We start from the raw sequence: 16,157 nt of genomic DNA, 5'->3' as shown, positions 1-16,157 counted from the left end.
TTATAAATCATATTATAGATACGAGATGATAATAAAAGACAACACCCTTGTCTAGTGGAATTTTCAAAACTACCTGAAACCGAGAAGAACTATAATCTGCAAATGTCAACAGAAACTTTAAAGTAAGTTGTAAAATGGAAGAATAAAAATAAAATATTATCATAATTTAATTCTACAATAGAGCATTTTTGTGGCGTTACACCCCACAAGTCAGTACCCAAATGTATGTCTGCAGTTTGTAAGTCTGTGGTTTTTAGAATGTTGGCCTGAGTGGGTGGAGTTAGAATGTCTGAGGAGGAGGGAGGAGTGATATATAAGGGAATGACTGAAGGGATTGTGGGGGACTTGTTAGGTACTCTTAGAGTCTTTAGTGCTCTCTGTGTTTAGGGTACTTAAGTTCTGGGGAAATTGAGGGTCAATGTAGAGAGTGGTGTCTTTGGAGTGTGGTGTGCACGTAGTTGATATATATTAATCAATACTGATAATAAAGAAAGTTCAAGATTGATTGTGTGAGAAAAAGGAAAGTGCGTATGTGAATGAGTGAAAGGATTGGATGAAAGGTTTCAAAAAGGTTTTTAAATGTTTTATTTGAAACAAAACTTGTGAACTTTTAAGAATAAATTTTAATTATTTTGTTTTTAACTACCACAAAAATCCCGCGTGTCTGTTTGGCATTTATCATTGGAGGTTTACACATTTAGCACCCACTCTGACAATAATTCACCTCAGCAGGTATAACTCACAGTGTTTTATTATATATATTAAAATCCTTCTCCATTTTAACCCCTTTCTCCACATAGTTTGGAGGAAGGTGGTTTTTATCCCTTGCCTCAGGCGTATCAAGCGGTGGTGCTTGGCTTGAGCAGGGAGTAGCTGCGGCCGGGTCTGTTGCTCAGAGCCTGTTTTATGTAACCATTTTTAATTGGGTTGGATCCAGACTGAGTCATGCTTAGAGTAGACCCACTAAAATTAATGGGGCTTGTTAGTCATGACTAATTTACCTCATTGATTTCAGTGGGTATACTCTAAGCAGGAATAAGTTTGTATCTAACCCATTGTTTCAGAAACTGTGCATAACAATATACATTGGCAGTGGAATTCTTACCAGAAGTAAGACCCATTGAATTGGGTATTGCACCGAAATAAAGGACAAGTATATACCTCAATTGGTGGAGTGGGTAGTCAATTCTCATGACAGATTCCTGTCCTTTCATTCTTGATACAAATGTAAAAGTGAGCAATACATTCAGTCCCTTTTGGGATTTTTTTTAATGATTGGCAAAGCAAAAATTTCTGTTTATACATCCCTTATGTTACAGTTTTCCTCCCTAGAATTCTGTTTCTTCCAGGGAGTGCATTTTCCTTTCCTGTACTCTGCCTCAGCAGTTGAGCTTCGAGTTTTTCTAGATGGTTGAATTCCAATTAACTCGGAGAAAAGTATCTCTAAAATATTAATAAAATGTGAATTTAAAAAGATTTTTTTTACTATGCTATAAAACAATTCACCATTTTTAATTTACATATTATTAATATTTTAATGGACAGCAGAAGCATATAATATAAGATCTAATGATACCCATTAATTATTGAAGCAAGAATGTTAGGACACCATAAAAGAAGAACTTTTTTTACTGTTGATTCATGGACATTGTAGTAACCAGGAATATGATTTCCCCCCTAAAATAAGTTATAAACGATTGGAATACATTTTCAAGATAAACATGAAATGAAACTAAGATTATAGTCTCATACATATTTACTTGTAAGTAATTTCTGTTGAATTCAGTGGGACTTATTTCTAGTAGATATGCACAGGATTGCATTTGAATAAATAACAACGATAGTAATGCTGCAATCCTAAGCATACTCATTTAAATGCAAGTCCTATTGAAGTCAGTGGGCTAATAAACAAGGTTAAAATATGATGTCAAGGCTATATTCAGGGCTTGAAGTATGAATTTAGAACAGAAAGAAATAATTAGAACTCCAGAAAAAAGGAGCAACTATAAGAACAAATAGCAAATATCTGGGGGATTATTGCATTGGTGCAGCCATTTTTAAAAACTATTTTTTATGAATGTGAATCTTCCAAATTTGGTTGAGCATGGACATGTGTCACATTCTAGGACTGATGTAAAGAGATGTCTTTTCAAAGAAGCATAAAGAGAAATCGTTGGAAGAGACCAAAAACTTCTTTGGATCTACACATATAGGTTCATCATTTACACATACAGTAATCAGCCTGAAATAATCCTAACTACAGTTTTCCATAAGCAGATATTATTGAAAAGAGGTCTCGGAGAGTCAGTAATGTGAGATGAATTAGACAAGCAGGCTAAGCCATGGGCTGCAGGGAATGGCAAAAAACCCACTTGCCACTCTGACCTGAGAACTCCCCCAACAGCCCATTTATAGCAACCCGACAGACTCTGAGTGTGAGTAAACCCCATCCATGGAATCATCATACGGTAACAAAGATCTTTTCAGACACATCCTCATGTCATCCTATATCCTTGTCCCCATTTACTGCAGCTTTGATAAATGGAGGAAATCAAAGTCATATGGGCAAAGGAAGAAACTTTCTCTATAACATCTGATGGATGTCATATTTGTATGATATTTTTACAACTGACTATTTATTTTTGTAGAACCCTTTTGGCCCTTGGGTGTCACGTTATTCATGTAAATCCAGGAGCAGAGGAAGATCTTAAGAAAATCAAGTTGCCCAAAAAGTGAGCACATTTATAACAATAATGATTGTGCATTGATTTCATGTGGTGATGTGTAATAATTCTATGTGAATTGCTGGTTGAAATTCCTTTATAGCTTTTTTCAATAAAGGTTCATAAATCTCAGATTTATTGAAGAGCTTCTTGTTCTTACTCTGAGGAGTTTGAGTTGAGGAAGTGGTGTGTGGACAGTGTTATTTATCGATGATAGCTACCACAAAAAGTTATTTTTCCCTTCTCTGTCCAGTACTTATTTGTATTTAAATATTATTTTCATTAGATGAAGATGGGGAATGGGATAGATAGATCAGTTCCTTAATATGCCCATGAGTGATTAAAGTAGATAGCATGTTTGCCTTGTGCACAGTGATGAATATGGGTGGAATGATTTTCTAGAATTCCATAATGTTACAGTACTCCATTCTAGAGCTGACCTGAAAAGGGAGATACTTTTTTCAGAAGCTTTTGTAACCCCCTTCCAACAGTCTTTAATGGTCTTATGAAAGTGGCAACGTTTGGGTGGGGTGGGACGGGGTGGCAGACTGTTATAAAGGTAAAACAAAATTGGAAAACATCCATAATCACCAAATAGAATGAAGAGATGAAATCTCAGGATGTTGACAAATATATGTGGTTTTATTCCAAGAAGTAATTGTTTTGGCCCTCAATTTGGCCCTTCTTCAGGGGTCAGTGTTTACATATAACGCTGACAGAGATTTCTGAAAAAAAAGATGAATCCTGTGACTGGACAGGGACTAGGATGTGAAGTAAATGGAATGTTGCAAAAGGCAACTGCACGTGATATTTTGATTCTGCCCTGTCGCCATACTTGTGTGCACTTAGGTGCCTCAGTGATATGGAGCATTCCAAGTAATATATAAATTTAATTGTATGTAGGAAAAGGAAGAATCTTGCAATCTATTGCATCTAACAGTTTCCCTCATAGCGGTTGCTCTTTGTCATGTTCTACAACTTTGGTGCAAGCTTTTCTTTCTGTAGCTTCTTATGATTGCTGATTTGGGTATTTGGCACACTTGATCAAGTCTAGGTGTGGGATACATTCAAGATATATATACCTGAACACACTTTGGCATATAAACCAATATTATTCCTTGAAGTTATATTATTTGCTGTGATGCTCACATTGATTTTTCTTTTCTCTGTTCTGTATACTGTTTGTATACTGGGTTCTAAAATTACAACTTTGTTTAAATTATTACATTCAGATGGAAACTTTCAACAGCTTTGTATACAGTAGAGCTGCTAAATGCAATTGATTTAACTACTAAATTTTTGCTGGTTTACAGTTACATGATGTCAAATGGCTATAAACCAGCTCCTCTAGATCTTTCTGAAGTGAAATTGTCACCATCACAAGAAGTATTGGTTGATAAACTTGCAGAGAACGCACATAATGTCTGGGCAAAAGACAGAATAAAACAAGGTTGGACCTACGGCATTCAGCAGGTAATAAAAATGTTAAGAAATATTTTTCAATGGAAATCACGGAATTTGAAAACCTTATCAGTAAGGATAAAAGAATTTTTTTATAAATTGGTATGGCGGTGGTACCTAACACCAGTTAAACTAAATCAAATCGAGAAGAAATATTCAATATTACGTTGGAGAGGATGTCAGGAGGTGGGCACTTATGTTCATATGTGGTGGGCATGTAAATGTGTACAAAAATTCTGGCAATCGGTGTATAAAGAGATAAAAGAGATAACTGGAATAAGTTTAGAGTTATCCCCAAGAGTAGCACTGTTGTCAATATATGATGGGGTGAACTGCATACAACCTATTAAGGATTTGATTACGAACTTATTAACAGCAGCAAGATTAATAATAGCTAGGAAATGGAAGATACAAAGTGAATATCAGATTGAGGAATGGTATAAAGAATTATGGGATATAGCTATCAATGATAAATTAACATGTAATATTAAAATAGAAAAAGGAAGGTGTAATTATAATGAATTTGATATTATATGGAAACCGTTTTTGGAGTTTGTTTTGTTAAGAGGGAAAGGATGTACACCTGTACAAGAAATATTAAAATTTTGGGAAAAGGGATGAAGGTGTAGTTGGTCCTGGTGATGGGTGCACTGTTGTTTTATTTAATGTAATGTAACTAATAAAAATAAACTCTATAATTGAAAACAAAAAACAAAACAAAAAAATTCAAGAATGTTTGGGTGACGTTAGGGTAAGAGCCATGCTTAGCTGAATTTGTACTATTGGGTGATACATTTAATTATTATTATAAACTTTATCTGGAAAGCCCATGATAACTGAACTATGAGTATCAACAAAGCTATTGCATGACAATTATAATATTCACACAAAGGGCTTCCCCACACCAGGCTTTTTGCCCCACAACATACCAGGGCTTCTGATTCTGAATTATTTGCGGGATTAAGATTGGTTTCTTACAGACTGACGTGGAATACGTTTTCTTGTGACTTTCTTTGTCTGCAAATTCTACATGTTTCATTATACAGTCACTAGATGGCACTGTTGTATAATGCAATTACATACTACCATTAAAACAGATTAAAATTTATCAGTGCATTATCCCTGAACTTTTTAAAACTGTGATAAAGATCAGAAAGTGCAGGTGATGTTCTGGAGGTTGATGATGTTGTGTAAAGGACCCACCAGTCAGGAGTGTGCAATGAAAGCTTCATGTAAAAATGCCCAAAGACTTTGATGGCTTGAATTGCCTTTGCACTGCCTGTGTGTGTATATCCTAAAGTAAGATAATTTGTTGCTTTATGTTCAGCTCCTTACCCAAATATGTGTTCTGTAGAACATGGTCTTCTTGTTTCTTTGTGCTTTCATGCTTTTTATTTATTGTTAGTGCCTATATTGGATTTTTCAGAGTAAAAAAAATAGAAACGGACCCCCTTTTGTATAATCCCGCACATCTCTATATAACTTGAATACTACATTTCTTACGTGTACTCTTCTTAGGATCTCAAAAACAAACGAAATCCTCGACTGGTGCCGTATACATTATTAGATGAACGTACTAAGAAATCAAACAGAGACAGCCTTCGTGAAGCTGTTCGAACCTTTGCTGGTTATGGATATAACATTGAGCCACCGGATCAAGAACTAGGCATGTGTTAATATTTTATTATTAACTCCTAACCACTATGGTACTTCTAACATGCTTTGCTATCAATTTTATAATCACAAAAGCCCTGTAAGGTAGATCTCTGAAGTATTCTAATATTTCAGCTACGTACAGTGAGAAGTAGAAATTGAAAACCTGACTCATGCACTCTCTTATTCCTCTGCCATACTTAGCAGTCAGAAATGATAAATACCTGTTTGCTAACCATTCATGTGTACAGGGATATTGTTCAAACTCAACTATCAGAATTTGGCACTTCCAAGCCTACATGTTGATTACTCAACTCTTGAAGGGGATACTTGAGTGAGAGAAACACATTAAAAATGCCACTTCGATGTTTGTTTCTTTGTTAGTATTTATTGTATTTCTATACTGCCCCATAGCCGAAGCTCTCTGGATAGTTTACAAAGATTAAAAACATTAAAACAGTGTGAAGCATCATTTCCTGCTGAGTTTCTGTACAGGAAAAGACACTTCAGATGTCAGTTGCTGCTGAGAAGGGGCCCTGTGGGACCTCTCTTGTGTTGAAAGTGCTATCCGCTGCCTCATATCAGATCTGCCTTCCCCAATGTAAGGCTTTTATTCTTGCAGAAGGGGAAAGAAGGTGGCAGGAGTACAGGGAGTGCACAGGTGGAGTTCAACCACAATTCAAGAAGGGACTACTCAGGGAATCCACGTCAAAGTGTGATCACTCTAAGTTGAACAGGGGTACTTGCATATTCAAGCATTTTCGGTTTGAATAATCACTTCATCCCTACATGTGAATACTCTGCCATATTCATATGTACAGATAGTTACTATGCCAAAACAATGTAACTAAGCAATTACTCTGTGTTTGTGTCAACACTCCAGTTTTCCGTCTGAGTCCGCAATACCTTGGAACATTCAGTTATAGCTAACTTCCTTTTTTTGTTTGTTTCTATTTTTCATAGCTGACCAAACAGTGGAAAAAGTGAGCATTGACAAGATACGCTTCTTCAGAGTAGAGCGGTCTTATGCAGTTAAGACTGGAAAGTGGTATTTTGAATTTGAAGCTGTAACAGGAGGAGATATGCGTGTTGGGTGGGCGAGGCCAGGCTGTCGGCCTGACATAGAACTAGGAGCTGATGACCAAGCATTTGTGTTCGAAGGCAGCAAAGTTAGTGCATTTAATTAAAAATTCATTAATGTGGAACTATAAGACTAGCTGTGGCTAAACTAAACTACTACTATGGGGGAAATAGTTTGCATTTGTTAAATTAACTGTGTGAAACTGCTAACATAGCTAGTTTTATGAAAGATCTCCCATGTGCCAAAGCAGAAAGTAACCAGCTCCTTAGTGGTTTGTATGTGCTTATGCTTAGAATGCTAGAAAATTAGTGTATTGAGGTCATGATATTAAATCAGTATTTTGGGAAATGTATCTTTGGGATGACTGCTGCACTTTGAAAATGGTTGTCTGAAGTGATTCCCACTTGAAGGTACTTGCTTGAGGTGGAAAGGGTCAATTAATCTGTAATGTCCTGATATGATTGACTATTTAAATATATATGAGTGCACCCTAAATTTGTATGTTGTTCCGTGCCTATATACTGTGCTTAATCTCTCAAAATCCTCTTTTTTTGTTTAATTGGGAACTTCTTCTTTTTTGCCAGATCTAAAGATTACAGTAATTACACTTCACAATGATAGGATGTTAGAATCAAAATAGGCCTTTTCCAGATTGGAAAACTTACATTTTCTTGAATTTTGAAAAAAATAAATATATCAGGTTTACATTTATGTTTGTTTACTGAATGTAAGCACAGTGGTTGAGTTCTCACTCATTCCTGGCTCTCCTTGGGGATGGATACAGGAGTCATGCTCTCATTTATAAGAGTACAGCAGCAAACAGAGACAGGGTTATTTCTTGTGTAATGTCTGTTCAGACTGCAGATTTAACCAGCTAAAAGCAAATAAAGCCCAACAGTACAATCCTAAGTATGCATAGGATTGCAGTCTAAGTTACTTGTTTACCCTCAGAAAGTATCTCAGATTACTAGCTGACATTTACACATGTGCATATACCATACCACATATGACTTCTGGGGAGGCTTGAATGTATCATTCTCTGCTAAATTAGTAGTTAATTCTGCTACTGTCTGGACAATAACAGCTTCTTTACTGGTCTTTTAAATCTCCCTGCAGTGACGTTTTCTAATGTACGCATTTAAACATTTTTCAGGGGCAACGTTGGCACCAGGGCAGTGGATTCTTTGGACGAAATTGGCAACCAGGAGATGTTGTGGGCTGTATGATCAATCTAGATGATAAATCAATGATATTTACACTGAATGGAGAGTTACTTATAACCAATAAAGGTTCAGAACTGGCTTTTGCTGACTTTGAAATAGATAATGGTAAGCTGATTCTTTGTTTATATAATGCTTCTAATTGCAAAGCAATACTGAGAACGTTATATCTTGCTACAAGTTTCAAATTGTGGCTCTAGAATGTTTTGGCCTACACTTTTCCATCAGCCTTAGCCAGATTAGTGAGGGATGATGGGAGTTGTAAGCCAAAACCTCTGGAGAGTACAAGTCCCCGCCCCCCGCCATATTTAGTGTAGCAGAGGGTTGCTGGCAAGTCGCCCTAAGATCTGTACAAGATCCTTTCTAAGTAGAAACTCAAATCCATTTGTATCCAGCTTTGGAAATTATTCTGGAGCATTCTGGTTTGTTGGGTGAAACCCAATAAAACCCTTGAAATACGTTTCTTGAAAATAGTAACTTGTGATGTTTGAATCTTTTTATTATTTTTATTTAAAGGTACATGTCAGGATTAGTTTTAATTTTTTATCTTCAAATCTTCAGGCTATATGTAAGGCCTGAACGTTCTGTCTATACTCTATGTGAGTACAGAATCTTGGAGTGGCAGTTGGGACAGTCAGTTGGTTAAACTGACTGAAGTTGGTGAAAAGGAAAAAAAAGGGGTGGGTGGGGAAGAGGCTGCAGAGGGCACCAAGAGAGCGGGCTGGAAGTTTTGGAGGGGAGAACTGGCTGGAACGTGAGATTGCAGAACAAGGGATGATAAAGAAATGTGTTTGTGTTAATCAGAGACTCAATTGGGACTATGATTTGTATCCACTTTATAAAGAGTTTTTGTCGATGCTGCAGTTTAAGAGAATGAAGTGCTTGCTGCAGATCTACCCGCCTAACTGCCCTTTCAGACTGAAAGCCTCCAGTTCCACTTGTAGCATCTGATGAAGTGGGTTGTAACCCACAAAAGCTCGTGCTGATTTCCTAAAATATCTCAACTAAAACAGTTAGTTTATACAATACGCTAGTACTATTTTGCAACGAGTGTTACTTGCATTTTTTTCTGAGTACCTTTGAACATTACTAAATACCAGGGTGCCATATCTGTTGTCCTGTCACCTTTGTAAAAAGAAAAACACATTCATTCTTCCTAACAAAGCCAAATTCTTCAGGATTAGGATTAGGCTTGCTGCTTTCTATTGCAAGTAGATTAGTTAATCAGTGACATTTAACTGTGCGAAAACTGCCTTCTTTTCTTGCTTCCTTGGCTCCTCCTCAAAACAATCTTTCAGAGTACCCATTGCATTATCATTATTTAAAAACAAAGCAAAAGAAACACTCTTTGAGCATTCACTTTTTCCATTATTTGGATGACTTTCCCACTTGACACATTCAGTTTTGGAGTTTTATTTTGTATCACCAACTGCTGCAAACCTAACATGATTGTGTCCCCTTTGGTTCTCTGCCTCCCGGTCAGCCAATCTGCACCTGTCTAATGTTTTTGTTGGTGATTTTAATGTCTCTCATGTTTCTTATGGAAGCCTTCAGGCATTTAGCCTCATAAAACGTTTTTATGTGATGGCTTTCCTGTGGTTCAGGAGCAGCCAACTGTTGGTCCTTTAAACCTGCAATAAATGTTGACTGCATTAAGAAACTGATTATATGGGAGAATATTAGGTTACTATTTTTTTTCATAAGGCTTTCTATAAAGTTAGTTATGTGATGGTTGATTATTATAATAAAGTATTACAGTCAATAAAATTCTTGTGGGGGCTTTTTTGGACAGCTTTTTTTGAACTTTTTTTTAAAAAAAAATTAAATCATAAATCAGTCAGTTTATAACTTCAATGAAGAGGGATCCCAAAGTGTGAGTGTGAATGCTATTAGCCTAATGTTAGCGAAGTCAGCTCTAAGAATCTCTATGTATAAATGTCCCTAACTCTATTTTCATTTCTCATTTATTCAGGTTTTGTCCCTATTTGCTCATTGGGTCTGTCTCAGATTGGCCGAATGAATTTTGGAAGAGATGCTAGCACCTTCAAGTATTATACAATGTGCGGTCTTCAAGAAGGCTTTGAACCTTTTGCTGTCAACATGAACAGGGAAGTGGCTATGTGGTTTAGCAAACGCTTACCAACGTTTGTCAATGTACCAAAAAGCCACCCGCATATAGAGGTAAGAAGAGATGTCACATCTTCATTCACAGTTTATCTCGTTAGGGGTGCAATCTTATACACATTTAGACAGAAAAGAGTCCTACAATTCCCAGGAAGGCTCAGGCAGCATGGTGGTCTGGAGCGATGGTAGATGGACTTTTTTCTGTCTAAACTTGCAGAGGAATGCACCCTAAGAACAATATTGTGGATGCTACCTTTATCATTCTATCAGCCTCTTTCTGAATTCTGCCTTTGTTGGCGGGTCCATTTTGGCAATCACTCTCCAGACTATCATGAATTAATAGGATTGCTCCTTTTATTATGTTTCATAACCAAATTTTGGATGATCTTTGTTTTTAGGTAACAAGAATTGATGGAAACATTGACAGCCCGCCACGTCTAAAAGTTACCCATAAGACATTTGGAACACAGAATAGTAATGCAGACATGATATATTGTCGCTTGAGCATGCCAGTTGAATTCCACTCATCTTTTAACTACAGCGCTGGTTTGGAACTTGTTGATGGTTTCCAAAAAAGGTTAGATATAAATTTAATCTTACCTTAGCTTAAAGCTATGCTTTAAAACAACATTTTATAATGATGGAATTTTTAATTCTTTCCACTTACACTGTAATTTTACAGTTTTGGATTTTATGGTGCACAAATCTTTTGTCAAAAAACAAGACATGTATTTATCCTGTAGCTAGATGTCTGATTATTCTGGGGTACTGAGCATGAATGATTTCAGTTGAAATGGAATGTACTGGGAGACACTCTGTGTCACTCAAGATTTTGTTTCAAAATCCTGTACTCATGCTGTCTTTATGAATTTATATGCTCCTGGGAGCCCTTCTCTTTAGCACATGCCTACTTTTATTTAAAGCAGTCAAATACAGAAGGACATTCTGGGGCTGTCTGATTTTACATCCTCTTTTAACTGACAGATAAAATTCATGCATCATTTTCCTTTCATAAGTGCTGTAGTTCATACATGCTAAATAAAAGCCAATCCATAAAAACTCTTTTTCGGTATTGTATCATATATATATATATATACAGAGTTATATAAATACTGATAATCTTAATTTATTTCCAGAAAACAAAGCCAAGAGTTACTTGTTCATGCCACAACAGTAAGTATATAGCCATGGGGTTTTGTTTTTTTAAGTAATAGGCTAGTTGAATTGAATTGGTTCAGATAAAGCTGGGTAATTTCCCCCCAAATCAGGAAATAGCTCTGCTTAATCCAAGCTAATCCAGATCCATTGTGCCCCTGATTATGGACATGCTGGGGTCTGATCCCTATCTCACTTCCAAACTCTTTCTCCCATCCCAAATAGTCCCCAGTGATCCTTCAATCCCTGTTCCCTCTCAGGACTTACCCCACAGCTACTGCTGTTGCAGCTCAAGCACAGCAAGTGAGAGTGGGGAAGAAAATGAGAAATGAAATTCTCTCTGACAAAGTTTTGAGTTTGTTTCCATTTAAGAATTTTTTTAAAATATAATTTTAATTATTTCAATTTCCTACTTCTGATATGTATACTGATTTTTGCTTATTTCAGTACTTCTACTCAGTGCGGATCTTTGCTGGTCAAGACCCATCTTCAGTCTGGATTGGTTGGGTAACTCCTGACTACCACTTTTACAGTGAACATTTTGACCTAAATAAGAACAGCACAGTAACAGTTACATTGGGAGATGAAAGAGGCAGAGTTCATGAAAGGTTTGGACTTAGAAATTCCCTATTGAATTAATCAGGTTTAAATTATTATTTTTCTGTATTTCCTTTGTATTTTAATGTTTATAACCCCCAAATATAATGAAAATAAACTTGGTAAGTGATATTTTAACTTAAAAATAAGCTGTTTGCAAGTATTTAATGTCATAATTTACTAATATTTGAGAGTTTATCATAACTTTGCAATTCTTCCGCAACTTCCTCAGATTTCACAGTCCTGTGGTTCTAACTTTGATGATCGTTTAGATGTATGCTTTGCTTCAAATGTGAAAACATTGGTTATAAAAGTGTCATCAGACAAGCATTTTATTGCATGCTCATTACTAACCACTCACAGGTTTTCACGAGTTTTTTTGCCAATGTCGTCCGCCTCCTGCTTCTTCTGGTCTTTTTTCCATCATAAAATAAGACAGAAGAAATCTGGTTTTTTTGGGCTATAGCGAAACTTGCCACCATTTCTTGCTTTGTGCAGGAGAAGCAGTGCAATAAAAACACCCACTGAATGGGGCCATGTGGTCGTTGCTTGCTTCCTCTTTCTTCCCCATGTGAAGAAAGAAGAAGCTTTTCGTCACTACTGTGGGACAGCGGCGGGAGGCCAAAGCAATGGTAGGAAATGCAATCACCCCCATCTGATGACTCTCTAAATTCAGTATAACTTTGCTGCAGTAACATTTCTATTTGTTAATATCATGCAAATAGCTGAGTGACAGAACAATAAGACAGTTGTGATTACATTGTACTTGTAAGAAAAGAAAAGAAACATTTGAAAAGATCTTTCATGTGAATACTAATCCTTGCATGAGAATACTGGCTGAAAAGCAAAATAAGTTTTAAATGCCTGAAACCTACTTCCTAGTAACTTTCTGAATATTAGTTGTTATTATCCACTGTTTTCTCATAGCTACAGTACCTCCCTTGTGGAGTGCTGCAGAAACTAATAATAATAATAATCCGTGAGTCTGAGGTAATTGGTTTAGGCTATCTGAAGAACTGTAGTTCAGTGTTAATCAATTTTGCTCCTTAAATTCTCTCTGCTTGCTTAGAGCCAAACTACAGATTATTATTAATTAATTCAATTCTATACCACCCCACAGCCAAAGATCTCTGGGTGGTTTAAAACAATTGATTAAAATATGCCATAATAAAATTAGTCTAAAAATCTTAACACAGAAAAATTAAAATAATGTAAACAACTAAAAATAAATGGGTTACATGCAAACCCGTGTATTTAAACTTTGACGACTGCTTCTTCAAAGGAAGCCACTTTGTTAACAGAAGGTTTGGACTGGAGGAGAGGAGGGGTAATTACATGATTACATGACAGTTCACACACACACACACTTTCTCCCTTTGTGAGGATTCTGGATTCTCAACCTTGAGGACCTCCTTGATTATTTGTTACGCATGGATCTTTAGATTGCATTAAAGACAGGGAATAAAGGTTGCCATCACCAGCTGATGAGAAGGTCATCATGATAGCAAGTATAATCTACAATCTTGCAATCCCAGGTTGGAACTTCCAGTAGATGAGGATCGCTGAAACTCACCCATTACACAAATACTTCAGTGTCAGCACTGGCTCACCATGGTTTTCCGGGTACAATTCAGAGTGCTAGTTTTGTGCATCAAATAGAAGCTTATTTGATAGTTTAGAAAACAGCCTGATTATCCTCAGATGGATTCAGAGTTGCCCAATTCGACTCAGGGCAAAATTTGAATCTCAATGCAGGAATCTGACAGTAGTGCCTCCCATTGACTATCATTGGAAATCAACAAACAAGTAAAGCCTTTTTGCTGTTTAGATGACAATTTCTGCCATAGTAGTCCCTCGTGAGGGAGTGAAAATTGCAAACACATTTGCCCCTTCTGACGGGATTTAGCCTAATAAGGTTCAGATAAATAGGTTCAGGGATATTTTTGTGCAAGAGCAGCCTTTACACCTTCGGGTCCCCCTCCCCCAAAAAAGGATGTAGTTATCCATCTACATTCTTTGCAGACAATTATTATGAAAATGGCATACAGAAAAGTTGGCTGCAATTAAGAAACCTGAAAACTTTTGGAAGGATAGGTGCAGTACTTTCTCTGGAAGATAACCTTCAAATTTGGAGAGTGGCTTGATTCTCCCCTCTCCCCCAGTCATGGGTTTTTTTGGGGGGGGGGGGGTTGGCAGTTCAAATGAAAAAAGGTATATTGTAGGAATTTTCATGGGTAGAAAACCTACAAAATATCAGAAGGATAGGTTGCAGGCTAGGGCATTATGATAAATGGAAAACAGTTTAAGGCTTATTTGTTTTTTGCTCAATTGGAGCCAAAATTCCAGAAAGTACAATAGGACGGAGGTGGATGATATACCGTATTTCTTTGATTGTAAGACGCCATCGATTGTAAGACGCACACTAATTTCAGTACCACCAACAGAAAAAAAAAACCCTAGGACACACCCGCGATTCTAAGATGCACCCCATTTTTAGAAATGTTTATATTGGGGGGAAAAAGTGTGTCTTAGAATCGAAGAAATAGTATGTGGAACATAAAGTGGCAGAGGCAAAAGAACTTGAACATCCAGCATTTTTCACGCAACCACCCAATGCTACATTCTCCCTGGTCCTGCAAACTCCACAAAAAAATATTCTTGCTGTTTGGAGAGAGAACTAATTAAGAACATTGCACATTGAAATACTCAATGGTGTGGCTGTGTCATGCAAATTGGCCCACTATCTCTGTGTCACTCCAAATCACTAACAAAGTTTTTGGAGATTTTCAGATCCAGTCTGCTTTGGGGGAGCCTCGCTTCAATTCATATATCTTCTGAATCAGCCTGATTTGGTTTGGCATTGAGCTGAATCCAAAGCACCTCCTTGGTATTAACCTCTAAAGCCCTAAATGGCTTGGCCACCAAAAATACCCTTTTTGTGGTTCTATCCACGCATGCCATATTCAGGAGAGATGGGCAAATGGGTGCTCTCTGTGACCTCACATTTATAGAACTTACTTCAGCTGGAGAATCTTCAAATACCAAATTGGAGACTCTTTTAGAAACACTCAAAAACTCTTCTCTGTTTTGGCTGGCCTGGCTGGCTTGTTTACTAAACTAATATGAGAATGTGATTTCAGTTTAGTTTTTAATTCAGTTTAAGTTATAATGGAACATTTGTTGTATTTTGTTGCTGTAATGCGATAGGACAGATCCTAATAAATATACATTTGAAGAAATCTGCATTTTCATTAACCTCTGATTGTTCTTATAACTTTTGATTGTTTCGTTTCAGCGTAAAACGTAGCAATTGTTACCTGGTCTGGGGAGGAGAAACATCTGTTAATTCACAAAGATCAGGTCGTGGTAATGTTGATTTAGAAATTGGATGTCTTGTTGAATTGGCTACCGGAATGTTGTCATTCACAGCCAATGGAAAAGAGCTGGGAACTTTCTACCAGGTATCAACGTTGTTTTCTCCCCAGAAAATTCAACTTTATATATTTTATCAAAATACAATTGATAACATATGATGAGTGTTTGATATTCATGCTATAGTGTGACAATATAGGTTTTTAACATATATTACAGGGCCTTGATCCAGATATCCTTATGAAGAGTAGTCGACTGTACTCACTCAATTGTGACCAACGATCTGCACAAATGTGCATGGCACGTTGCTGTCAGTTTGTACATCACTGACCACCCATTCAGGGGAGTGGTTAATTTCTGTACTTGCTCTCCCCTCCCTGAAAAGCCTTTGTGTCATATACAGGTTGAAGAAACTTCACCAAAAACGGCTTGGATTTTAATATGGTTTGATATAGACTGCAGCCTATTTTGAGTAGGGTCATGCTGAATTTGTATTCTCAGGAATGCTTCTATAATTTAAGGTTGATTCATATTAAGTCGAGCATCAGCACCCAGCATGGTGAGGCAAATTCCGGGGCCCATAGGGGCTAATGCTGTCATCTCATTTTTTAACATTAAAACAAAACAAAAAAACCCCCAACAAACTTTGGCAGCAGGTCACCAGAGAAGCATTGGTTGAAGCAGCTGCAGCAACTACAACCACTTTTATTATCCCAGAATGCTTCTTCTGGGCCCCAAATTACATGGGGCCAGAGGCATTCTGAGGTAATA

General features: G+C 36.9%; 1 protein-coding gene across 1 annotated transcript in view; it reads left to right on the top strand.

Annotated features, from left to right (window-relative positions):
- Positions 1–16,157, top strand: part of RYR3 (ryanodine receptor 3) — a 401,651-nt gene that overhangs the window by 159,525 nt on the left and 225,969 nt on the right. Inside the window, exons 22-32 of the mRNA XM_063117743.1 lie at positions 19–122; positions 2,649–2,732; positions 4,037–4,196; positions 5,703–5,850; positions 6,801–7,006; positions 8,072–8,246; positions 10,111–10,319; positions 10,661–10,839; positions 11,399–11,435; positions 11,865–12,025; positions 15,310–15,475. Of these exons, the coding sequence (XP_062973813.1) occupies positions 19–122; positions 2,649–2,732; positions 4,037–4,196; positions 5,703–5,850; positions 6,801–7,006; positions 8,072–8,246; positions 10,111–10,319; positions 10,661–10,839; positions 11,399–11,435; positions 11,865–12,025; positions 15,310–15,475 (1,629 nt within the window). The remainder of the gene's footprint in view (positions 1–18; positions 123–2,648; positions 2,733–4,036; positions 4,197–5,702; positions 5,851–6,800; positions 7,007–8,071; positions 8,247–10,110; positions 10,320–10,660; positions 10,840–11,398; positions 11,436–11,864; positions 12,026–15,309; positions 15,476–16,157) is intronic.

This window comes from Elgaria multicarinata, chromosome 2, assembly GCF_023053635.1.
Source record: "Elgaria multicarinata webbii isolate HBS135686 ecotype San Diego chromosome 2, rElgMul1.1.pri, whole genome shotgun sequence".
Taxonomy (NCBI): Eukaryota; Metazoa; Chordata; class Lepidosauria; order Squamata; family Anguidae; genus Elgaria; species Elgaria multicarinata.
This window is presented reverse-complemented; position numbering and strand designations above follow the sequence as displayed.